Source organism: Capricornis sumatraensis, chromosome 10 (assembly GCF_032405125.1).
Source record: "Capricornis sumatraensis isolate serow.1 chromosome 10, serow.2, whole genome shotgun sequence".
In the NCBI taxonomy this organism is placed as follows: domain Eukaryota; kingdom Metazoa; phylum Chordata; class Mammalia; order Artiodactyla; family Bovidae; genus Capricornis; species Capricornis sumatraensis.
In genome coordinates, this window is record NC_091078.1 from 46,029,386 (window position 1) to 46,055,620 (window position 26,235).

The 26,235-nt window shown below is 49.6% G+C and overlaps 2 protein-coding genes across 5 annotated transcripts; one reads left to right on the forward strand and one right to left on the reverse strand.

Moving 5' to 3' along the window:
• The first annotated feature begins 5,525 nt into the window (after positions 1 to 5,525).
• DBNL (drebrin like) lies at positions 5,526 to 17,634 on the forward strand. Of its 4 annotated transcripts, none has more exons than XM_068982194.1 (13): positions 5,526 to 5,664; positions 9,696 to 9,751; positions 11,531 to 11,643; positions 12,228 to 12,302; positions 13,247 to 13,393; positions 14,206 to 14,283; positions 14,622 to 14,773; positions 14,896 to 14,944; positions 15,348 to 15,441; positions 16,036 to 16,131; positions 16,234 to 16,346; positions 16,596 to 16,692; positions 17,171 to 17,634. In XM_068982194.1, exons 1-13 carry the CDS (start codon positions 5,582 to 5,584, stop codon positions 17,308 to 17,310), a joined length of 1,293 nt encoding a protein of 430 aa, XP_068838295.1. In that variant the 5' UTR covers positions 5,526 to 5,581; the 3' UTR covers positions 17,311 to 17,634. The 4 variants fall into 4 exon arrangements, with proteins under 4 accessions (XP_068838295.1, XP_068838297.1, XP_068838296.1 ...); XM_068982196.1 differs by having other exon boundaries at positions 15,366 to 15,441; XM_068982195.1 differs by having other exon boundaries at positions 14,899 to 14,944.
• A 1,486-nt stretch (positions 17,635 to 19,120) lies between these two features.
• PGAM2 (phosphoglycerate mutase 2) lies at positions 19,121 to 21,364 on the reverse strand. Its single transcript, XM_068982892.1, has 3 exons — positions 20,951 to 21,364; positions 20,652 to 20,832; positions 19,121 to 19,287 (listed from the first exon to the last, which is right to left on the reverse strand). Exons 1-3 carry the CDS (start codon positions 21,362 to 21,364, stop codon positions 19,121 to 19,123), a joined length of 762 nt encoding a protein of 253 aa, XP_068838993.1.
• Positions 21,365 to 26,235: the final 4,871 nt, after the last annotated feature.

Sequence of the window (26,235 nt, forward strand, 5' to 3'; positions counted from 1 at the left end):
AGCCAGACATCCTGGAATGTGAAGTCAAATGGGCCTTAGAAAGCATCACTACAAACCAAGCTAGTGGAGGTGATGGAATTCCAGTTGAGCTGTTTCAAATCCTGAAAGATGATGCCGTGAAAGCGCTGCACTCAATACACCAGCAAATTTGGAAAACTCAGCAGTGGCCACAAGACTGGAAAAGGTCAGTTTTCATTCCAATCCCAAAGAAAGGCAATGCAAAGAATGCTCAAACTACCACACAATTGCACTCATCTCACACGCTAGTAAAGTAATGCTCAAAATTCTCCAAGCCAGACTTCAGCAATACATGAACTGTGAACTCTCTGATGTTCAAGCTGGTTTTAGAAAAGGCAGAGGAACCAGATATCAAATTGCCAACATCTGCTGGATCATGGAAAAGCAAGAAAGTTCCAGAAAAACATCTATTTCTGCTTTATTGACTATGCCAAAGCCTTTGACTGTGTGGATCACAATAAACTGTGGAAAATTCTGAGAGAGATGGGAATACCAGACCACCTGACCTGCCTCTTGAGAAATCTGTATGCAGGTCAGGAAGCAACAGTTAGAACTGGACATGGAACAACAGACTGGTTCCAAATAGGAAAAGGAGTACATCAAGGCTGTATATTGTCACCCTGCTTATTTAACTTCTATGCAGAGTACATCATGAGAAACGCTGGACTGGAAGAAGCACAAGCTGGAATCAAGATTGCCGGGAGAAATATCAATAATCTCAGATATGCAGATGACACCACCCTTATGGCAGAAAGTGAAGAGGAACTAAAAAGCCTCTTGATGAAAGTGAAAGAGGAGAGTGAAAAAGTTGGCTTAAAGCTCAACATTCAGAAAATGAAGATCATGGCATCCGATCCCATCACTTCATGGGAAATAGATGGGGAAACAGTAGAAACAGTGTCAGACTTTATTTTTTTGGGCTCCAAAATCACTACAGATGGTGACTGTAGCCATGAAATTCAAAGATGCTTACTCCTTGGAAGAAAAGTTATGATCAACCTAGATAGCATATTCAAAAGCAGAGACATTACTTTGCTGACTAAGGTCCGTCTACTCAAGGCTATGGTTTTTCCAGTAGTCATGTATGGATGTGAGAGTTGGACTGTGAAGAAAGATGAGCACTGAAGAATTGATGCTTTTGAACTGTGGTGTTGGAGAAGACTCTTGAGAGTCCCTTGGACTGCGGGGAGATCCAACGAGTCCATTCTGAAGGAGATCAACCCTGGGATTTCTTTGGAAGGAATGATGCTAAAGCTAAAACTCCAATACTTTGGCCACCTCATGTGAAGAGCTAACTCATTGGAAAAGACTCTGATGCCTGGAGGGATTGGGGGCAGGAGAAGAAGGGGACAACAGAGGATGAGATGGCTGGATGGCATCACTGACTCGATTTACGTGAATCTTAGTGAACTCCGGGAGTTGGTGATGGACAGGGAGGCCTGGCGTGCTGCGATTCATGGGGTCGCAAAGAGTCGGACACGACTGAGCCACTGAACTGAACTGAACTGATAGAATCAAAAAGACAAGATCTCGACAAGAAAATTAGAGATACCAAGGGAACATTTCAGGCAAAGATGGGCTCAATAAAGGACAGAAATGGTATGGACCTAATAGAAGCAGAAGATATTAAGAGGTGGCAGGAATAAACAGAATAACTATAAAAAAATGATCTTCATGACTCAGATAACCACGATGGTATGATCACTCACCTAGAGCCAGACATCCTGGAATGCGAAGTCAAGTGGGTCTTAGGAAGCATCACTCTGAACAAAGCTAGTGGTGTTGATGGAATTCCACTTCAGCTATTTCAGATCCTGAAAGATGATGCTGTGAAATTTTGCACTAAATATGCCACCAAATTTGGAAAACTCAGCAGTGGCCACAGGACTGAAAAAGGTCAGTTTTCATTCCGATTCCAAAGAAAGGAGTGCCAAAAGAATGCTCAAACTACCACACAATTGCACTCATCTCACACACTAGTAATGCTCAAAATTCTCCAAGCCAGCTTTCAACAATAGGTGAACTGTAAACTTCCAGATGTTCAAGCTGGTTTTAGAAAAGGCAGAGGAACCAGATATCAAATTGCCAACATCCGTTGTATCATTGAAAAAGCAAGAGAGTTCCAGAAAAATGTCTATTTCTGCTTTATTCACTATGCCAAAGCCTTTGACTGTGTGGATCACAATAAACTGTGGGAAATTCTGAGAGAGATGGGAATACCAGACCACCTGACCTGCCTCTTGAGAAATCTGTATGCAGGTCAAGAAGCAACAGTTGGAACTGGACATGGAACAACAGACTGGTTCCAAATAGGAAAAGGAGTCCATCAAGGCTGTAAATTGTCACTGCACTTATTTAACTTTTATGCAGAGTACCTCATGAGAAACACTGGGCTGGATGAAACACAAGCTGGAATCAAGATTGCTGGCAGAAATATCAATAACCTCAGATATGCAGATGACACCACCCTTATGGAAGAAAGCGAGGAAGAACTAAAGAGTCTCTTAATGAAAGTGAAAGAGGAGTGAAAAAGTTGGCTCAAAGCTCAACATTCAGAAAACTAAGATCATGTCATCTGGTCCCATCACTTCATGGCAAATAGATGAGGAAACAGTGGAAACAACAGCAGACTTTATTTTTTGGGGCTCCAAAATCACTGCAGATGGTGACTGTAGCCATGAAATTAAAAGACGCTTACTCCTTGGAAGAAAAGTTATGACCATTCTAGATAGTAAATTAAAAAGCAGAGACATTACTTTGCCAACAAAGTCCATCTAGTCAAGGCTGTGGTTTTTCCAATAGTCACATATGGATGTGAGAGTTGGACTATAAAGAAAGCTGAGTGCTGAAGAATTGATGTTTTTGAATTGTGGTGTTGGAGGTGACTCTTGAGAGTCCTTTGGACTGCAAGGAGATCCAACCAGTCCATCCTATAGAAATCAATCCTCAATATTCATTGGAAGGACTGATGTTGAAGCTGCAACTCCAATACTTTGGCCACCTGATGCGAAGAACTGACTCCTTAGAAAAGACCCTGATTCTGGGAAAGATTGAAGGCAGGAGGAGAAGGGGATGACAGAGGATGAGATGGTTGTATGGCATCACCGACCCAATGGACCTGAGTTTGAATAAACCTCAGGAGTTTGTAATGGACAGGGAGGCCTAGTGTGCTGCAGTCCACAGGGTCACAGAGTCATGACAAAAACACGACTGAGCGACTGAACTGAACTGAACTGTGGTGGATCAAGAAGTCACCTGAAGGTTGGGTCTGAGGGAAAAATGACAGCACAGATGTTACTGAGCTAAAAAATGACTAGAGATTGGGAGATCTGGGAGTCCTCTATTTACAAGAGTTTGGTTTTTCCGATGCAAACACATTGGTGAAGTCAAAGTGAAGGAATGAGACCCACACACTGTAGAAGAAAAGATCCAGGGTGAACTCGGGGAGGGAGGAGGGCTGCAGATGGAGTTGGTGAAGGGAGGGAGTATTTGGCTAGGACCCAGGGTTTCCCCAGGGTGGGACCAGGTAACTGCTCTGCGCATCAGAGAGATGTTAGAGTTTCTGCCTGTAAGACAAGCAGTGATGTGAAGAGAAATGAAAATAGGTGTAACAAATGAACAGTGTATTTCCCCAAATAAGGCTTACAAGTCTTTAAATGTGCAGCCCAGACCCCAACACCTTATTAATTGATTTAGCAGCAAAATCTGACCTGAACTGTCATGAGGCTGTTAGAGTCTTTCTATAAGCCATTTAACTGATTTCTCAGACACTGCTGCAGAAAAATGAACATATTTGACTACCAGATTCTGCTCAGGATCCTGTGGTAGGGTTTACATAGTACAAAGGATATACTTGATATTTTCTGAAAACTGAACGACTGAATTTCAAACATGGAATTCTAATGGGCTGTGGGACTGTGGATATGAATTTTAGGGAAATGAGAGTTCTCTAAGGTGAGAAGGAAGCTGTGAGCTGCTATAGGCCAGGCATGTGTCTGTTTCCCTCCAGATAGGTCAGTCACAGTCAGGTGCAGATTGACGCATGGGGAGCTCCTTCCATCAGTCAGCTAGGGCCTGGAAAGAATAAGAAAAATAATAGCAGGACCCTAGGAGGCCTCCCTGGGACAGACACGCCACCACCACCACCACCAGGTACTCTGTGTGCCTCTTGTCTGTAGAAAAACTTTAGCCTCCTAGGCCTTCCCTGAGTTTCAAAGAATAAATTTAAGCAAAGAAGTGAGACAATGCAGAAACAAAGGAAAAGTCAAACAAGGTGAAATAATGTTTCATTACTAAATAAAGTCAAGGATCATTAGTTCCTTTTAAGGGCCATAGATAATATTCTGAGCTATATCCTTGAGCTATTTTTTTATAGATACTGAAACCTCTACCAGGTGGAAGAAGTTGACTGCATGCTGCTCACTGGCAGGTAGACCTCAGACTGTTTGGAACCAGAAGGTTGATGATGCTGATTACCTCACCACCAGCCAATCAGAAGAATGTCCACAAGCTGATCTTGAACCCCACAACCCCCCTCACTCACCCTATGCTTAAAAACCTTCTGAAAGCCAGTGGGTGGTCTGGACTCCTTGCTTGGTGCCTACAGTAACTGCTGCACTTTTCCCACCACAACCTCATGTTAGTAGACTGGCTCTACTGCACTGGGACCAACAGACAAGTGGACCCAAGTTTGGCTGGGTAACAGGACCAGCACTGGGCAGGTTCTCATCCTCCCTTCCTTACCCCATCCTTGACCTCTCTAGAAAATGCAGGTGAGGTCTGAGAAACACAACTGCACTTTGAGGTAGGTTTGTGGACATCCCCAGTGGCTCATATGGTAAAGCGTCTGCCTACAACGCGGGAGGCCTGGATTCAATCCCTGGGTCAGGAATATCTCCTGGAGAAAGAAATGGCATCCCCCTCCAGTATTCTTGCCTGGAAAATCCCATCGACGGAGGAGCCCTGGTAGGCTACAGTCCATGGGGTCGCAAAGAGTCGGACACGACTGAGCGACTTCACTTTCTTTCTTTGTAGCAGTGGGGCCATCACTTAGTGTTCATTTTTATTCTTCTGCTAATTAATTTTCACGTATGCTTCATTTTTAGATAAAACTTCTATTCAGAGTTCACACAGACGATCAAGGGACCCCCTTGCCCGTCACGGGATCCTCTAACAAGTGCTTTTAACTGTGATAAGAGTAAGAAAGTGCTCCACGAGTGTAACTAATAAGGGGCTGGGTAGTATCCTTCGGCCAGACTCAGCGTGCCTTGGCGCGGCAGGACAGAGCACGGGGACACGCAGAAGACCACACCCTCCCTCCATCGCTACATACAGCTATCTACATACCTCGACACCACAAGGGCTTCCAACCCGCCCGCAGCCCAAGAAACGCCCTGCCGGCACTCGCCAGCTCACCCTGGGTCAAGCCGGCCCCTTTTCCGCTTCCGGCCGTCGGGGCGGGGCTTCCGGCCGCCGGGCGGGGCCTTGGGCTGCTTTGCTCGGAGGTCGGGGAAGCGGCGGAGGCTGCGGCGGCGATAGTGTCGCGGAGACTGAGGTGTTGGCTATGGCTGTGAACCTGAGCCGCAATGGGCCGGCCCTGCTGGAGGCCTACGAGAGAGTGGTCAACGAGAAGTCCTCGACCGACTGGTGGGCGACGAGGCGGGCCGGGAGCGGGCCGGGAGCGGGCCGGGAACGGGCCGGGGCCGGGGAGCCACGGCGCGCGGAATGCTGACTGCCGCGCACCTGCGCCACACCCCGCGAGATCAGGTTCCCACCTCCGTCACCCCGTGCCCACTGCTTGTGCAGCTTAAACCCGAGTGGGGCCCGCTAAGTCCCCAGCCCTTCCTCTCCGCTAGCCACCGGTCTCGGCCCGCGGGCCTCGTTGGATCCTGGGCCTTGCTGTGCTTGATGGCTTCGCCAGGTTCTCCTTTCCTGCTCGGGGACTTCCGTGGACAATGGGGCACTTTGAGAAAGCCCTCTCAGCCCTCCTTGAGAAAGCGGAAGCTACATCTGCCTTCATTCCGAATGTTTTGTTCAGTAGTGGGACTCCGAGGGTGGTCTAGCAGCCAGACTGGGAATGGGAGCCTTGCTTTGGGGGCGTCAAACAGAGATCGGGGGGGTTTAGGTCCTTGGTTCTCCAGGGATTTTAAGAACCTTCCTTTCATCAAGAAGAGTACTACTTCATATGCGTGAACTATGGGGAAATGAATGAAAGGAAGATGCTGGTTGTGTGTTTGGAAAAAGGTCCCATCTTCCCTCCACCTCCAGTGACATCCTTTGCTGGAATGTCGGTAATAGGGCCTTTATAGTACTGAAGGTCTGAATCTGAAATCTCTGGCAGATCCCAGGGTAGCCCACACATAGACCCTTGTTCTGTCCTGCAACAAGGGTTGTTGTATGCATAGTAATTCTGTTACTTTCCATATGTCTTAAATTGCATTCACAGACCAGTTTTGAACATTTATAGTTCTAAGAAATATGCTGAGTATAAAGAAGTAAGGTGACCAGCTTTGAGGAGCCTTATTCCTTTGTCTGGGAAAGGGCTCTCTGGGCGAGGCTGAACAACTGTGGCTTTCTCCACTTGTCAAGTGCTACTGCTTTCTCATCTCTGCTTTCCCTGGTGCCCAGCCCAGTGACTTTTGTACAGTGTACTATTGGGATATTGAGAACACTAGTGCCTATCCTTTCCTTCACTCCCAGGCATTTTAGGGAAGAGCTTCCGAATGCTTCCTGGGTCTGCAGAATCTCTGGCGCTACGTCAGTGAGGTCAGGTCTGCATGTACAGACCTGCTGAAAAAATATCTGACCATGTCACTTCCCTGCTTAAACTCTGCAGTGGCTTCCTGTTGCATAAATATAGCCTGGAGTCTTTGCCATGGCTGACAGGCCCTGCATGACCTGGCTCCTAACTGCCCCACCTGTTTACCACAACTCTAGCCTTCTTTCGAGAAGGCAATGGCAACCCACTCCAGTACTCTTGCCTGGAAAATCCCATGGACAGAGGAGCCTGGTAGGATGCAGTCCATGGGGTAGCTAAGAGTCGGGCACAACTGAGCGACTTCACTTGCACTTTTCACTTTCATGCATTGGAGAAGGAAATGCATCCCACTCCAGTGTTCTTGCCTGGAGAATCCCCGGACAGGGGAGCCTGATGGGCCGCCGTCTGTGGGGTCGCACAGAGTCGGCCACAACTGAAGTGACTTAGCAGCAGCAGCAGCAGCAGCCTTCTGTCTCTTCCTTAAACTTGCAAGCTGGTGTTCCTCACAACCCTTGTTCTTTCTGCTTCCTCTGCCTGGAGCGCCTTTCTGCATCATCCAAGGGGGCTCCCCAAACTTTATTTCTCAAGCTCTAGTACTGCCTTTTTGGAGAGGCCTTTCTGGATTCCTGTCCCTTTGGTTGCAGTCAGATATTCCCATCTCCCTGGTTGACTTCCTCAGACACACACTAGGCATCCTCATTGATTTTCTTGTCACCTTTTCTCTTCACCAGAAAGGGTAGGTGGGCCCCATCTCTGTCCCAGGTGTAGGGATACTGAGAGGAGTGCAGAAAAAATGGCAGAGAAGGAAGAAATGGTCTCCAGTTTGGTGGGTCATAAAATTTCACATTCAGAGTGGGTGCATTGGAACAGGCCCTGAAGCGAGGTAGGGTAGGGAGCAGACATAACATCAACTGTCTATACTGGGTCTTTCTCCTGAGGAAACCAGATTTTTCCCCTGGGTTGTGACATGTTTGCTAACTTCCTATACCCACTTCACTACCTGACAATATGTTAGTGTGATGTGTTTGTGTGTATGTTTTGTCTCCCATTAGGAAGTTCTGTGGTTAGGTCCTATTAAGGATTATTCATAGCTGCATTCCATCACTAGCAAGTAACAGGTTTTCAGACTATTTTTGAAAGTGATTGAATTATAAGGTACTTAGTGCCCCCATGCTCCTTGTGCTGTGTGCCTGCACAAGCCAACACATCTTTTTTTTTTTTTTTTTTTTTAATGTTGATTTGGAAGAAGGGTTGTTTGATTGAATGTTGGGTGAACTTCTGAACTGGGAACATTCAAGAAAGTGGCTTAGGCTGGAGCCTAGAATAAAGGGGAATGAAGTCAGAGGGGTAGATGGTAGGCATGGGGTGCGGCTCTTGTTAGCTTCTGGATCTCTTCTTGGAAAAGCTAAGCTTGAGCAGCAGTCTCTGTTTCTTGGTGCTTGTCCAGTGTGCCTGCTTTCTGCAGCCGGGGTTTATGGCCTTCAAGAGGAATGGGCTTCTTTGCTCCAGGAGGAAGGCTGGTCAGGACTTGGGCCACCAGATTCTGGATGTCTACCAGATCTTTGGACCTGGGTATAATTTCTTCTGACTTGGCTTAGGCAGCTCTAGTGGTGTTTTCTAGGCCCTTGGAAAGCTGAGTCGAACTTGATTTGGTTCTTCTCAGACTGTTGACCCTGCAGTTTCTGTTTGGCACACCTTAGCAGCCTGTGCTCTGGAGCATGGGGAGATGACACACCAGACTGGGTTTGCCTTTGACTTACTGTCCCGTGGATTATCACCTTCACCTTGGGGTCTGCCAGCACTCTCTGGATCTGAGCTTCTGCAGAGTTCATGCTGATGGCTGGGCTTTATGTGGACTGCATGGATGCTGTCTCTTCTAGAATGTTCTCTTTGACTAACCTTTGTTCTGGTCAAAGGACCTTCCATGGCCCAGATTTAATACAATTTACCATACTTCTCAACACTTTAGGGCATAGATTTATAAGCCCAAATCTTAGCCAGTGTTCTTATGAATAGTCTTATAGAAGGAAGGTATGACCCAAGGTCACCTGTGGAGACGTGATGCTGTTAGGTTATAGTACTTGCCCATAGGAGCCTGTCTTGTGAGGAAACTGACTTCATGCTGAGTTATGGCCTCTATGGTTTCAACACCAGATGCAACCTATAAAATTCTGTGTTTGCTGGAAGAGTCTCAAGCCCAGACAGACCTGCTCCACCAACCTTTCAGACTTTCCAGAAGACTGCAGACATGCACAAGGGCATTGGTTATTAAAAATGCACATATTTCTCTTTCCTACTTCTCCTTGGTGTGCTCTGGTTTCAGGAATATGCAAGTATCTTTTGCTTGTTCATATGGACATACGTGGGCTTCCCTCATAGCTCAGTCAGTAGAGAACCTGTCTGCGGTGCAGGAGACCCAATTTCGATTCCTGGGTCGAGAAGATCCCTGGAGAAGGAAATGGCACCCCACTCCAGTATTCTTGCCTGGAAAATCCCATGGACAGAGAAACCTGGCAAGCTACAGTCCATGGGGTCGTGATAGATATGACTTAATGAGTAAACCACCACCACCATTGACATACATGGTAGCCAGGTAAATGTTTCACACATAAATGTGTAGAACGTTGCCATAAAATTTCACAGCCTATTCTTCTGCAAAGTAGACGCATGCTTCCCATCTCCATAGATTTGGTCTTCATGACAAGCCGCTCTGGTCAGTTGGGCCAGTTCCAGATGAGAAGGCTTAGCTCTGGGAGCCCCAGCAGCCTACTGAGATCCTGCATCAGAGTGGGTCTTAATGTCAGCCCACTTGTTACTGTCAGGCTGAGCTCTTGGGGTGCAGCTTGAAGCTTTGGTGGGTTCAGTGAGGGCACAAGGTTACCGGGGCACTGGTTATGAGCCTGTTTGTGTTTTGTTTCAGGGCCCTCTTTACTTACGAAGGAAACAGCAATGACATCCGTGTGGCTGGCACTGGGGGTGAGTATGGTCAAATGAGGAAGTAGATGGGCTGCAGGAGCATCGGGAGTTGGAGGGGTGGCAGGGAGAGTTGTGACATCAGTGCTCTATCTCTGCCGGCATTGATGCCATCACAGCAGGAGGAAGGACATTCAGGGTGCAGAGGTATTCCCTGCATGTGACATGACCAGTGACACCTTCCCTGGCTAATGATGAGCCTACCCACATCAGTGTCAATGTTGAGGAATTTCCTGCTCCCCTGATCTGAGTGACTGCAGCCAGCCAGGCAGGACAGAGGCTTTCCCCCAGCAGTGTGGAGCCCACGGCGCCCACAGCTCCTTCTGGCTTGCTTTGGGTTTCAGATGTTTCTAAGTGAAAATACCTACTCCTTGGCTGTCTCTGCCTGGAGGTGCAAGGCAGCAGTGTTCTCTGTGTCATAATTGGGAAGAGCTGAGATGGGGGATAGGCCTGCCCTCTCTAGCTTGCAGACAGCCCAAGGCCTGGCTTGTGCTCTGTCCTTATCCCCAGGCTGTAGCCGAGACAGGATGACAGTCCCACAGAGCTGGGTGTTGGTGGAGGAAGAGAAGGTGCAGACACATCCTTCCTTCTGCCCTCTTTCTGGTGGACTGAATATCTGCTAGTCATACCCTCACCTGGGAGAGGTCACATCAGTGTATATGGTCAGCTGGGATGGGACGACCTGGAAAAATGCTGTTCAAATACAGGGTGATAGGAAGTCTTGGGAAGAACAGGCTCTTGGCCAGTGCTGGGCAGAGGAGTATAAACTGTAGATGCCCTACCTCATACCCTTGACTCCTCCATTCTCAAGGCCAGCTCACCTGACCTGAGTGACATAGCTTCATTATTCAGTGCATGCTCACTGGCATGTTCTCTGCTTGCTGCATGAATGATTCTAGTAACTTGTTGGTAGAAAACCTCTTCCATGAGCAGTTCTTCTTGGTGGTCGACTTTCTAGAAGGACTGCCGCTGACGGTGGTATCAGGTGCACTGTGATGTCATAGGGAACTGAGAGTTGCGGAGTTCAGTTTTCATGCCACCGTTCTCAGTGATATTCACAGGCTCTGCTGTGGGTGCCCAGAGCAGGGCCGCAGGACTGCCCCAGGTTCTGTAGAGCCCAACAGATAAAATACCTTCTCACAACCTGGGAATGTTTGGGGTACCTGAGAAGAATCCAGGACTCCAGTACATGCTGGGGCTTACAGCCTAAGTGTCAGGGGAGAGTGGCATAGGGTTATCCACTCCTATTTCCCCATCACTCCCTTGTCCCTACTCAGGGAGTCTAAGAGCTGAGCCCCTATATGGCTGTGGGCAGTTAACATCTGCTCAGGAGCCTCTGAGTGGCCCTGGAGTCTGAGCAGACATGTAAGTGACTCACAGGGTGACTCACAGCAGGCCCTGCTATTCCAGGGCGGTTAGTGGAGTTCAGGCTATGGTAAAACTATTTCAGAGCTCCTGCATTGGAGGTCTGGTGCCTGCCTGGTTTGCAGCAGAAATGACATTTTAACTTCCAGAATTACCTGTGGGTTTGCAGGAGGAGTGATTTTTAGACTAGTGTAGCTTAAAAATCACTTGAGGTGCTTTTCACAAATGCAGACCCTGGGTTCCGTCCAGTTCTCATAAGTCAGCTTGGTGGGGGTAGGCCTAGGAATCTGATTCTGTTTCAGATAGGACTGAGAACCCTGGGTTAGAAGCAGCTTGAGTTTCCTTTCCTGGTGACTAGGTGCCAGGGTGGGCGTGGGATGCCTGGGCAACCTCTGACTCTCCTTGTGACTGCTGCAGAGGGGGGCCTGGAGGAGATGGTGGAGGAGCTCAACAGTGGGAAGGTGATGTACGCCTTCTGCAGGGTCAAGGACCCCAACTCCGGCCTGCCCAAGTTTGTCCTCATCAACTGGGTATGTGGAACTTCAGGGCTTCCAAGTTCTCATCTAGATGTTATCCAGAAAAACTCCCTTTTCTTATTTCCTTCTTTGCCTTTTGTGACTGGAGCAGGGGAAAACTTGACTTCCCAACAGCTTGAATCTGGTGATTGAATAGAATAGTGGGTTCATTCACTGTGGCCCAAAGGGCACCTGGGGCCTTAACTTGTGCAGACTTCACTGTCCTGGCCCAGAATTACTCCTGTAAAATGGATTACAGGCAACTCTTGTCCTTGTCCCTTTCAGTGTAGTCATACTGAGGGAACAGAGGGCCTGGATAAGGGCTAGGAGGGCTCTGGGAGTATAGGACAGGGACTCTAATGAAATGGCTCCCCTGGGTGGGGACTACGGAATTCTAAGGAAACTTACCACAGTGGAAGCAGGGGATCGTCCTTCTCTAAGACTCCCCCTGACTCAGAGGTTTGGGGTCTCACCTTGTCCTCTGCTTTAGGGTTGCAGTTTTCTCTTTCCTGGAACACAGGGAAACTACTGAGTCCCTGGGGTGGGTAGTGACTTTGCAGGGAGACCTGGGTCACACCAAGGAATGTGCTGTGTTGCAGACCGGTGAGGGCGTGAATGACGTTCGGAAGGGAGCATGCGCCAACCACGTCAGCACAATCGCCAGCTTCTTGAAGGTGAGGGCTGCTCCGTACGGGGCCTCCCAACATTCACCAGATGCCCAGGTTCCAGGGTGTGAGTTAGCAGGAATCACATCCAGAGTTGGAAGTGTGCCTTACATCTGAGGCTGCTCCTCTCTTGCCCAGGATTTAGCCAGAGCCCCTGCAAGCTGGTCTCACTGGGGACAAAGGACCACAAGGAGGCCATGATGGAGCTGGTCTTATGGCAGGGCTAAGCCTTGGGTTCCACTTGTTTTATGAGTACAAATTTTCAGCAGTACTTTCAGGATTTGGAGGAGAAGGACAGTTGCTTATGTCCATAACCTCAATGTGCATTTTCCCTTTAATGCTGCTTTTTTCCAGTCCATTTCTGCATATATTTATTTTAGTCATCATATAGTGGAACTTTGTTTTATTTCAAAAGTGTTGTGATCAAAAAGTATTTGTTGTTACTTGTTAGCTTACTCTTTGCATTTCTTTGGTTACTGGCAAGGAGATGCAGGACTTTGTTTTCTGGTTCTGCCAACATTTCTTCAGATGTACCTCAGTTTCTCCATCTAGGAGGTAAAAGAGAGGGTCCCAAGCTTATTGGTATTTAGTACCAGTAAGGTCATAGTTCTCATTTCTCATGGAGAAATAGTAACTTGCTGTTTGCAGAAAATGTGCTTGTTTCCAGGTGCCTTTTAAGGTTAGTTTTCATTCACTAGAAAGAAGCTCTTTAATGCCAGGGCTGTCATGTAGCACCGCTGAACAGGCCACAATGTGGAGGTCATGGACCTTCCACAAAAGCTGGGACAAGAACAGTAGGTTTCCCTCAGCTGGTTTTCCTGAGGCCTTGGTGAGAGCAGGCCTCCTGACCCTGAGCCCCGTGCAGCCACTGTGCTGTGCAGACTGAGGTGTGAAGCCTGTCCTGTCCCGGGGCCGCGATGCTTTTTTTTCATCAAGTCCTGCTCCTGCTGCAGGGGGCCCATGTGACCATCAATGCCAGGGCCGAGGAGGATGTGGAGCCCGAGTGCATCATGCAAAAGGTGGCCAGGGCCTCAGGTGCTAACTACACATTCCACAAGGAGAGTAGCCGCTTCCAGGACACGGGCCCCCAGGCCCCAGTGGTGAGTGCTGTGTGGGCCTGAGGGCACCCGGACAGGAGTGTGCAATCCCTAACTTCAGACTGATTGGACCCACATTCACTGCTTTATTCCCAAAGGGACTGGGCTGCTACCTGTCTGGCTTTTGGTCCTGGAGCCTGATTGAGGTGCCTATGTGCCTGACAGGAGCAGGAATTGCCTCCTTGAGGCAGGCACCAGTGTGCATGAGGAGTGGCCTTTCACTCTGTGCGGTGGTGCTGGAGCCTCTTATGCTGCGTCTGTGTGGTCAGGGGTTCTCTGCAGAGAAATTCCATTCGCCCTCCAGGCCATGGCACCAGAGTATCCTGTGTGGCCCTGGACAGTGGTTGCTTTGGAGAAACTCCTGCTGGTGTACAGGACAAGCCTCTCTTGAGTTGTGGCCAGACACCTCTGGGCTTGTGGCCTGGTGCTTGGTGTGGAGCCGCGTCTCTCAACACACAGCTGAGGTTCTTGGGTATTCTGTGGGCGCTGCATTGCAGTTAGCTGTCTGAGGGGATCCCTATCCAGAGTTTGCCTCAGCACAGCTCAGCTTCCAGGATTCTCAGGCAGGCCCAGGGGCCTTCCCTGCCTTGGCTTCTGTGCACAAGGGTTTGGTGCAACCAGAGACAACTTCAGTTTTCTCTGGGGCTGAGCATCCCCACTTGCAGGTTCCAGGGCCTTTCAGGCTGTTTTTGTTTCAGGCCTCCTTAAGAGGCACTGGACCGAGCGCTACTGCTTCTGCCATGGCCATCGCAGCAGTTCTTAGCCATTCTGTGCTCCTGTCAGTGGCCCTGTAGTGAATTCTCTGTCCCTCTCAGGGCTCAGTGTACCAGAAGACCAATGCTGTGTCGGAGATCAAAAGGGTTGGCAAAGACAGCTTCTGGGCCAAAGCAGAGGTAAGTGCTGCCCAGGGCATAATGATGAGAGCTGGGATTTATGAAGCATTGTCTGTGCACCAAACATGAGCTGCTACATCTCAGGTTTTCTTATGATAAGTTCACTGATATTTGTTCAATAAGGGATTTGAATAAATAACCCTTTTAGCACCCATTTGCAAATGGTTGAACTAAGGGTTAGAGGTGTTAAGTAACATAGCTAGTGGGTGTCGCTTTAGAGCCCACGCTTGACCACAGCCTGTGCAGCCTGCCTGAATAGGACAGGGGTGAGAGGGCAGGTCCGTGTTGCTGGCAGTGCAGAGGCTGAGTGGGACAGGCGGGTGCGACTCTCCCTGCAGAAGGAGGAGGAGAACCGCAGGCTAGAAGAGAAGAGGCGCGCGGAGGAGGAGCGGCAGCAGCTGGAGCAGGAGCGCCGGGAGCGGGAGCTGCGTGAGGCTGCCCTCCGGGAGCAGCGCTATCAGGAGCAGGGAGGCGAGGCTGACCTCCAGAGGTGAGGTGGGGGCTGGCACTTACCGGGAGGGGCTGTCTCTCCTTCTCCCTAGGAGTGTCCCCCAGAAGCAGGTAAGGAGTATGCTGAGGCCAAGCTGCAGCTCTTCCCTCTGCCCCTCCCAGCAGGAAGTATGAACAGCATGAGATGGTTTCAAGGAACAGAGAGGAGCAGGTGAGTCTTGGGTGCTCCCACCTTGAGAGAACAAAGTAACATGTGGGCGCTCATCCAGGACAGGTGTGCAGGCTGCCTCCTGGGAGCGATGATAGCCATATGGATTCCTCCAGATGCACGCATCTTGCCCCACGGGCCCAAGGGAGGGGCTTCCTCCAAGGGTTCTGCAGGGGGCTGGGCAGATCTGAACATAGGACATGTGGTGTCTCAGAGCTGGCACTGGAGAGGAGGCTGAGGGCAGAAGTTTGGCCCGATGTGGGTCTCCTGTGGTCCTGGAAAAGACCTGTGAGCTCCTCAACTTTGGGGTGTTGCTTCCTGACCCCTCTGCACAGCTGCAGGGAGCCAGGCAGGCTGATGGACTCCTGGGCCCCATTCACTGCTGGGTCCATGTGCACTCCTCTAGGAGCTTGTTTGTCCACAGCCAGCACACCCACGGGAGATTTTCAAGCAGAAGGAGAGGGCCATGTCTACCACATCCATCTCCAGCCCCCAGCCAGGTGAGAATTCCCTTGGTCCAGCTATGAAGCAGGGGATGGCTAAAGGGGTTTGGGGTCCCACTACAGGCCACCCTGAATTAGTGAAAGATGTACAGAATGTGAAAGGAGTGAGTAAGGAGAGCCTGTGCTCGTGTGGGTAGCTTCTGGGATGCGAGCCTGGGACCCAAGTGCCACCTTCCTGCTCTTAACCTCTTCCTCCAGAGACTTGGTGGGACAGGAGGGGCCATGTGTGGCTCTGGAAAGAATACTTACCAGCCCTGGCCCTGTACACCTGGCACACCTCCCGTGCTGGGCTGTTACCTGGGCCTCAGGGGCCTGGATCAGTCATCTCTCTGGCCCTCAAAGGCTGTATCGACTACACTGCTGGCCAGCTCTCAAACACTGCACAAGGCCCACGATACACATATATGATGTGTGCGTGCTAGGTAGTATCCCTGTAGCTGTGCAGGTCCCCATTCACTCCCTGTGTGATGCTCACTGTCCCAGAACAGGTCCCCCCTCTGAGCAATACAGAGCACAGAAAAGGCAGCGAGTACTTGCTTCTTCCTCCTTTCCAGCTATGTCATGTCTTACATGTTTACCATTGGTTTGTAGGCAAGCTGAGGAGCCCCTTCCTGCAGAAGCAACTCACTCAACCAGATACCCCCATCAGCAGAGAATCAGCTCATGCCACCTCAAGGCCCAGGGCAGGCAAGGCTGTTGGCTGCCCCATGGGGAGCTGAGGGTGGAAGGGAGACGTGGGCTGTCCTCTCCCCTCCCCTGGGTCAGAGTGAGCTGTGTCCCCTCACACAGATCTCCGCGAGGAGCCGGTGCCCAGCATCCCTCCATGTTCGGTGCAGGTGGAAGAAGAGGCTGTGTATGAGGAGCCCCCAGAGCAGGAGACTTTCTATGAGGAGCCTCCAATGGTGGGTTCTCTGCAGCAGGGCAGATCTGTGAAGGGGCCATATACCCAGAAATGCACTCCTTGGCTCTCCCATCATGGGACACCTAACTTCCATGACTCACTACCTGTGAATTATCTTGCTTAGTTCTGGAGGAGGCCCTGTCCCACGTGCCCTCCCCACAAGTCTGCGGTGAGCCCTGGTCACAAGCAGGGTTGAATCTGGGGTAATCAAGACCTCAGACTTCGCTTCTTCTTTCCCGTCCATGGGCAGGTGCAGCAGCAAGATGCCAGCTCTGAGCCCATTGACCACTACCCTGGGCTGAGTGGGAAAGGGCTCTGTGCCCGGGCTCTGTATGACTACCAGGCAGGTAATGTGCTGTCCAACCACCTCAGACCACAGGGCTCAAGATCAGGAGGCAGGATTTGGGGGTCCCCTCAAGGAAATAGCCCAAGGAGGTGTCGGAAATAAAAACGGGAGGGTGAGAAGGAAGAATGGGTGGGTGTCCTACACAACTCAGGCCTCCCCACATGCTCTGAGCAGCAGCTTGCTGTCCACTGGTGTGAATCCCGGTTGCCCACCTTGTTCTGGAACGAGAAATATGACCAGAGGAGTGGGTCAGGCCTGGATGCTGGTACCCCTCCCGCTGACCCTGGGTGGAGGGTTCGGGGAGCAGGCTGATGTGTGGAAGTGCTATACTCTAGCCTTTCACTGGGACAGTGGTCCCAGAGCCAGACCGTGTGGGAAGATGTGTCCTTGGGGACTGGCCACAGGAGCAGCATCAGGACAGGCTGGTGGCCAGGGTCCCCAAGCTCTCAGCACAGCATCTGGGCTCCCCTTCTTTGCAGCCGACGAGACTGAGATCTCCTTTGACCCTGAGAACCTCATCACCGGCATTGAGGTGATTGACGAAGGCTGGTGGCGTGGCTATGGGCCAGATGGCCACTTTGGCATGTTTCCTGCCAACTATGTGGAGCTCATTGAGTAAGGACCCTCGACTGCTGGCTGACGCCAAGGGCTGTCCTTCCCTTCCCCGCCCAGATGTGATTTCCTTCTTGCTGGAAGAGGTCGGGTGAGGGTTGTGTATGGCACTTTTCCAGGAATGGTGTCTACTGATAAGGACAAGCCCTCTGGCTCCCTCTGGCTTGGGTGGCTTGGCCTCTGTTACCCCAAATGCAGCAATAACCTGGTGATCTCCAAACGTGCTACCAGAGCTTCCCAAACTCGACCCAACCAGCCTGGCCCTTAACCCCCCACAGAAGACACTGAGCCAAGGCCTGCCCAGAGCCAGTCCTCAGTAACCTCTGCCCCAGAGTATGGCACTGCCAGGTGGGGGGGGGGGGGGGGGGCGGGGAGAGGGGGTCTGAGCAGGGGCACCTTGAGGCCTCTTGGATTTGCCTTTTTTTCCTATTCCTCTTGGCTCCAAGGGATGATGTCTATAACTAGAATGTCAGTGATCATTGGGAACAGTGAACTTAGTTTATGACCAAAGTCAGAGTGGGTCATGACAATTTTGACCAGTCTTTCTGGATCCTACTCTGTCCTCCCCATTTCTTTGTCCCTCTGCCTGGGCTGTGGGCAGTGGAGACTGGACAGCCAAGCCCCCATCTGAATATGTGAAGGAGGAGATGAAAAGATCAAGAGACACTGCATTTCCTTCCATGTGGCTCAGTCTTGTCTCCTGGCGCCAGTGTGCCTGAGAGGTTCAGGAAAAGTAACCATGGTGGCCTGTTCCTGCTGTCTTTCCTTATTTCTGCCCCAGCCCACCCACATCTGCTTTTGGAGTAACACCTGCCCCACACAGGCGCTAGCTCTGATCCAACCTATTGTAGCCCTCACGTGTACACCCTCTGACCTCTGACCAACCATTAGCCACCTGGAAGAGGCATAAAGATCTACATGTGACTGAAGTCAGCCTCTTGCATTTCAGTTCTCTGGGAGGGGCCGAGGACCACTCTGATCCCTGCCATAGGGAACTTCCCCTCACCCAGGACAGCCCATGTCCCTGTGTGCACGGAGCGAGGCACCTGCACCACCGTGTCTGGGGAATTACAGCTCTTCTTGCTAGTGCCGGACAGAAGCAGCGTGGGGCAAAGGATGTGCTGAGGAGGCTTGCCAGCCCCACACATTGGGGCTGGTGGCCAATCCCGGTGCTCCTCACCTGCCTGGCTGCAGATGGCACTTCCTGTCTACTTAGGCTGAGCTGCAGGCAGGTCCCACCATGTCCTGATTTCCCAGGACAAACTCCAAGGCTCAACCCAGCCATGGGAGCTCCATGAATCATGTATTGCCAGCTTTAACACCACCTGTGGGCTTACCTGGACAAGGGGACACTCATAGGGCAGGGCCCAGGGTACCATCTTGCCCTTCCCACCCTGGGGCTGCAAAGACAGTAGAGGACAACCATTGTGAAGTAAGTGGTGTCCCGGCTGCAGTGCTGGCTCACCATGAGGCGGGCTGCATCATTTGAATACCCCTTAGGTGACCTCAGGCGCTCTTAATTTAGAGCAAGGCTACCAAGTGGCTCTCCAGCTTCAGGGATTACATGGTGAGTTGTCAGGAGCCACTTGATAGCCAGGAATAGGGAGTCTCTTGGCCACCAACGATGGGGATGGGTTGGGCAGGCAGCACAGGCTTTGGGCTGTGCTTGTGGCATCCCAGGCTGCAGACCTGTGCAACTAGCCCTGAATGAGTGCTGAGGTAGGGGGTGGGCTTCAGCCAAGCCACCTGCCGGACGTCTGGGGCCATGCTGAACTCGACGCTGTTGAAGGAGTACCTTTATTGCCAGCACCCGCCCTTCACTTAGCCTTTCCCTGGGCAGCCACAGCTTCCATGGCCTTGCGCACAGTCTCCTCGTCCCCCAGGAAGCGCATGGGCTTGGTGGGCTTCATCGCCTGGTCCAGCTCGTACACAATGGGGATCCCCGTGGGCAGGTTCAGCTCCATGATGGCCTGGTCTGACATCCCTAGACCAGAGGAATAGGGTCCTTAGCCCCTCCCAGCCGGTCAACCAGCTAGCCACCTGCTCGTGCATTTAGCAGGTTTGGTGACCTTTATGGGCCACAGTGCTGTCAGCCAGGCAGCAATCCTCCCACCCCTGACAGCAAGGCCACAGAAGTATGCCCTGAGAAGGTCAAGGCAGCACTGAGACAGCAGCCTACAGAAATAGCTGTGGCGAACCAGGGACCTCACTCCACCCCAAGCTGTCTTGATCTGGGGCAATGCCATCAGCCCCCTTGGCCCAGCGTGAACTCGCCAGACTCTGGATGTTTGGGAATCAGGGAAAACATTAACCATTTGGTTTCTAGAGAGTTACAGTTTCTGGACATTCTAAGCAAAGGAGCACCGGTGTGCTGAGAAGGGGGAGGGACAGCAAAAAGGGCTGCTTATGGCCACAGCAGATGGGAGGTCCTGCCAGGTGTAAAGGAGAGATTTCCGAGGAAACCCAAGCCTGCTGGCCTCCAGTCCGTGGCCTGGAATAGCAGCTCGACCTTTAGTATTCCTGTCACCCCACTCTGTTAAGTTCTGGTCAGTGCAAGACCCCAGTCAGCTTTGCCTCAGTGCATTCATTTCTCCTAGACCAGACTGTAGGAAGTCCCAGGAGGGAGGGCAGGTGGTCTTTCCATCCACGAGGCTCAACACCAAATGTGAGGCACCTGTGTGGACTCAGCATCAGAAAGGCAGTTGGGGTGTCCATGAAGGAGCCTGTCATGCTGGAAGGTGGTGGTCTCTTTTAATGAAAGCCAAGTTACAAACCTAAGGTCTCTAGTGTTCTCTACATCCTCTTCCCTTCTTTTGACTAATCTTTGCTTGGAGTGGGTGTGAGCCAGGGTGGGCAGGACCTTGCCCTTGGTTACCAGTAATATGACTTGACCAAGTTCACTTAGCAAACTGGGATTTAGAACCTGATGGCCCTGTCTTTTCAGGAGTCGGTGTCCTTCAGCAGGATGCCAGCCCCTGGGCCTTACCCACTTCTCATCTAGGGCTGGAGTTCGGGAACCCAGGCCAGCAGTGTACCCCTGTACAGGGCTTGGGCCCTGAGTCTGGTGGCAGACATTTTCACCCAGAATCTTCAGAAGGAGATTCATGTTACATGGTGTCCCAGTACACAGAGAATTTTTTTTTTTTTTTTAACAGAGGTTTCTCAACCCTCCTGGCTGTGAACTGGAGTTCACAATTAAAAAACCCTACCCTGATGCTGATGTCTACAAAGCTACCTCAATGAAGTGACTGTCCCTTCTATGAAAAGAGCAGTTGGGGGCTGATTGGTTCATGGGAACGTGTCATCCCACCCGCCTCTGCCCATTCCGCATGTGAGGATGGGCCTCACCTTCCAGATGCTTGACGATTCCCCGTAGGCTGTTCCCGTGGGCTGCAATGAGCACTCTCTTGCCAGCCTTGATCTGAGGGACGATCTCATCATTCCAGAAGGGCAGGGCTCGTGCAATGGTGTCCTTGAGGCTCTCACACGTGGGCAGTTCCCCAGCTTTCAGGCCTGCATACCGACGCTCCTGGGGGCATCCATGTTGTTCACTCCCCAGGTGGGCACCCCCGCCTCAACCCAGCTTCCATCCCTGAAGCCCTGGTCCCCAGGCCTTCCCTTTGCCCTCCCACATCCCAGCACCTCACCTTGCTGATGGACTTGTAGTAGGGGTGCTTCTCATCCATGGGGGGTGGTGGGATGTCAAAGGAGCGCCTCCAGATCTTCACCTGCTCCTCCCCGTGTTTAGCAGCCGTCTCTGCCTTGTTGAGGCCAGTGAGACCCCCATAGTGCCGCTCATTGAGGCGCCAGGTACGCACCACGGGCAGCCACATCTGGTCCGTCCCATCCAGGATGGTCCAGAGGGTGCGTATGGCCCGCTTCAGCACCGATGTGTAGCAGATGTCAAATTCCATCTTTGCGTCCTTGATGGCCTGGGCCCCTCTCTTGGCCTCCTCAGCCCCCTTCTCGCTCAGCTCTGCATCGAACCAACCACAGAAGCGGTTCTCCTGGTTCCAGGTGCTCTCACCGTGCCGAACCATCACAAGGCGGTGGGTAGACATAGTGGTAGAGGTGGGGACTGGGGGCCTGTAGACAGGGGCAGGGGACTCCAGGGTGCCCCAGCTTTATAACAGTCTGTCCCCAGCCCCCGCCCCACCCAACTGCCAATCAGCATTCCAGGCCTGACAGGCGGCGGCAGGTGGCCAGTAGCAGTTAGGTGTAAGGCAAGCCAAGAGCTGGACTTAAAATAGCCTCACCAGTCCCCATTGCCCACAGCCCAGGCTGGGTGGGGCGTCTGAGCATGGCTGGGTGTGAAGAACAGAAGCCAGGGCCTCTGACAAACCTGAAATGTGAGGGCTAGCAGAAACAGAGGGACTCTGGGGAAAGACCCCCAGAGTTTGGGGCTCCCAGCCCTGTCAACCTGTTTGCTCTCTGCTCTCGGGAACGTGTCACTCCTAAGCAGAGGCACGTAAAATCCTAACTGCTTTCTTCGAATCACTCAACACAATTGGGGCACAAGCCTGCATTTCAGTAAGGATACTAGTATGCTGTCAAAGGAACCAAAGGGTGTGAGTATGCACAAGTGTTTGCCCATCCACATGTGCGTGCCTGTGAGCACGTCTGTGTGTGCATGCATATACTACATGTACATGTATGTGTGCCTTGCACTCACATCTCTGTTGCATGTGTGCTCACATACATGCATACATGTGAGCTGCCACAAGGCTCCCCCTTGGCTCTGCTCTGTTAACCTATGAATGGGGTCTGTATATTGGCAGGGGACCTTTTGTGGCATTCCTGACCTCCCTCCTCAGGTCCTTCTTGCCCTGGTAGACTCTGTGCCTTGCCTACTCACAGGATGGGTCGTATGGAAGCCTCTGGCTGACAGCTGGGCTGGAAGGGACTCTGATATCTCCACTAATCCCATCAAAGGACAGGGGAGAAGGGTGCTGTGGACAGAAAGAGGGACTGGGTGAGGGCCGCAGCCCTGAAGGGAGAGCTCTGGCCCTATGGGAAGTGGCAGCAGTGTGGGGCAAGGGCTGAGGTGGGTTTTCAGGACAAATGAGAGCTGTGGGCCTGGCTGCTTGGGCCAGAGAGGGGCAGAAGGTTTTCAGCTCTCACATCCTTTTGTCAAGTTCTTACCCACATCTGCCACACTCTCCCATCCTACTTGCCTTTACGTAAGACAGGCTTATTATTCTCAGTTGAAAGTACCTTTAAAAAGAAAAAGAAATCCAGGACTCATAAGGGATCCCAGAATCAGAGGTACTGCGTGTTAGGTCTGTGCCCAACTTAGAAGCATGCAGAGGTCAGCTGAGGTTGAGACTTGGGGGCAGTAGAGTTGGGTACAGGCCCAGGACTTCTACATCCAGTTTTGGGGGGACAAGGGCCACTGGGGTCTTGGCAGTGAAGAAACCAAGCAGAGGGGCAGGGTTAAGATGCCAAGTTGCAGCTGGACCAGCAAAGAACCAATCTTTATAGAACAGCAAACAAGTGTGTGGTAAAGAGGCATGGAGGGCCTGGGTCATGTGTCCTAATGAGTGAGAATCACTGGAGAGTCTGAAGCATGACTGTAAAGTCAGTTGCAGCTGTGGAGGCAGGATTGGAAGCCAACAGCCCTGGTAGAGGTGGTGACTTTGGGTTAGGTGTGAATGAGGCTGCTTAGCCTGGGTTGGGTGCAGATGGCCTGGTGAGGAGGTGCTAGACTGGGGAGCCAGTGGGCTTACTGCAAATCAAAGGAAGAGATGGGACATGCCTTTCTGTCTGTCTGAGGGCTGTTGAGAAAACGGGACCTCAAAGGAAGTTTTAAGATTGAGAAGACACACAGCTTCTCAGTCGTGGCACACTTCAACCTGTCTCATTCATTCAAAAAGTATTTGCTGGGCATGTCTGGTGTGCCCGGGCGGTTCAAGCACTGGGCAAGCAAGGCTCTGCCTGCCGGGGGTGGGGCGGGGGGTGGTCTCCATCCCAGTGATGGGACATGGACAACAACATGTGATGTGTGTAGCATGGTGGACAGTTAAGAGGTCCATGGAGAAGTAAGCAAGGGGGCAGGAGGACTGCTCTTTAGTGGGACTGTCCTGGGAGGATGGAGTGAGCACCCTCCACTGGTCTCCCCATGACCACAGCTGTGAATCCTAGACAGAGGCAGAATGCAGATCTCACAGAACTGAAAATATCAGGCAGATGAAGCAGGTCAGATTCAAGGTTGCATGTTTTTTCTTCCAGAATTTCCCAACTTGAAACCTAGAAGTGTGCCCAATGTGGACAGAAAGGGCTCCAGAGAATATCTCTGGTCCAAGGAATAGAAATAAAGTTCCTACAAGTCCCTTCCTTTTCTCCCCTTCTTACCACCACAGTTCCTGGGCAGTAATGTGGAGGTGGCACTGTCTCGGTGTCTAAACCAAGAGAAGAGCTACCCTCTAGCCAGAGGAGGTCAGGCTACAAGAGTGCATGGCAACTACCCACTGCTTTCTCTCTCTGCCCTCCTGCAGCTGAGGACTGGATGCAGCTGCAGGAGCTGTGCAGCAAGCTGGGGGATGGAGGGGGAATAAGACCCCAAATTTCTGGCCAGTGCCCTTGAAAAGCAGGGACCAGGGAACTGTCAAGTATCTGGGTAAGCATGGGGAAGAGACAGATTTGGTGAGATTCAGTACAATTGCAAGTGAATTCTTGGGCTCCCTGCACTTGTGGGCTTCAACCTAGACTGACCCACTGGTGACCTGATTCTCTGCCAAAATGATAACATCAGTGTTCTCCTTAGAATTTAAACAGATTCTCAATATCCAAAATAGCTAGGACAATTTTGCATGTGGCAGTCTAGTTTTTACCAAACCATTTATTGCATGTCCTTTCCCTGTTTTATATTCTTGGTTCTTTTGTTGTGAATTAGTTGACCACTCATGGGTGGGTTTATTTCTAAGTTCACTATTCTGTCTGTTGGCCTATGTGTGTGTTTTATGCCAATATCATACTTTTTTGATCACTGTAGCTTTGTAATATAGTTACAAAGAACTGTGTATCTGCAGCTTTGTTCCTGTTTTTCAAAATTCCCTTAACTATTCATGGTCTTTTGAGGTTCCATACAAAGTTTTAGCTTTTTTTTGGTTTGTTTTCTGTTTTGAAAAAAATGCCACTGGAATTTTCATAGGGACTACATTAAACCTATAAATTGTTTTCTCTAGCATGGACATTTTAACAACAATAATTCTTCCAGTCTATAAGCATAAATAGTTTTACACTTATTTGTATCATCTTCAAATTTTTCATCAGTGTCTTAGGTTTCAGTGTATAGATCTTGCACCACCTTGGTTAAATTTATTTTTAGTTATTTTATTCTTTTTGATACAATTGTAAATAGGATTGTTTTCTTAATTTCTTTTTCTGCTAATTTTTAGTGTATAGAAACATAACTGATACTTGTACATTTTATATTTCAAAACTTCATTGAGTTTATTAGTTCTGACAGTTCTAGATTTCTTCTAGATTGTTGAATTTGTTGGTATGTAATTGTTCATAGTAGTTTCTTACTATCCTTTATGTGTTCTCAGTTATAATGTATCCTCTTCCTCTTTCATTTATAATTTTGTTTGATTCCTCTCATTGATTAGTAGCTAAAGTTTTGTCTGCTTCGTTTCTTTTTTTTGAAGAACCAGCTCTTTGTTTCATTGATATTTACTGTTATCTGGTCATTCATTTCTGCTTTGATTTTTGTTACTTTTCTGTCCTTCTACTAACTTTGGACTTTTCTAGTTCCTTGAGGTGTAAGGTTAGATTGCTTATTTAAGCTCTTTCTTTTTCTTAATGTAGGTGTATATTGCTATGAACTTCCCTCTTCAAATTGCTTTTGCTGCATTCCATATGCTTTGGTATGGTGTATTTCCATTTTCATTTGTTTCAAAATATATTTTGCTTTCTTTTTTACTTCTTTTTTGATTCATTGATTATTCAGAAGTATATTATGTCATCTCCACATATTTGTAAATTTTCCAGATTTCTTCTTGCAGAAGAAATTTATTAAGAAAATGATTTAAGAACTTGCTCTGTGAATATAACCTATCTTGTAGCATATTCCATGTATGTTTGAGAGGAATGTGTATTCTGTTGATAGATGAAATGTTCTGTATATGTCTTTTAAGTCCATTTGGTGTAATACATAGTTTTAAGTCTAATTTTTCCTTATTTTCTGTCCATATGATCTATCCGTTTTTGAAAGTGGGATACTAAAGTCCCCAATTATTACTATGTATTTCTATTTTCTCTTAATGTCTGTTAATATAAACATAAATATATTTAATAAAAATGTAAATTATACAAATATATAATAATATTCATATATAAATATATATATATATAAATATATAAATATATATATATATATAAATATATATATATATATATTTGCTTTCCCTAATGCAGGTGCAAAATATTTTGGGGGGTATTCACCATTTTAAAAAAATTTTAGTTAGAGGCTAATTCCTTTACAGTATTGTGGTGGGTTTTGCCATACATTGACATGAATGAGCCATGGGTGTACATGTGTGCCCCATCCTGAACCCCCTTCCACCTCCTTCCCCATCCCATCCCTCAGGGTCATCCCAGTGCCCCAGCCCTGAGCACGCTGCCTCATGCATCAAACCTGGACTGGCGATCTGTTTCACATATGTTAATATACATGTTTCAATGCTATTCTCTGAAATCATCCCACCCTTGCCTTCTCCCACAGAGTCCAACAGTCTGTTCTTTACATCTGTGTCTCTTTTGCTATCTCGCGTATAGGGTTATCATCACCATCTTTTTAAATTCCATATATATGCGTTAATATACTGTATTGGTGAGTTTCTTTCTGATTTCGCTCTGTATAATAGGCTCCATTTTCATCTACCTCATAAGAACTGATTCAAATACATACTTTTTAATAGCTGAGTAAATA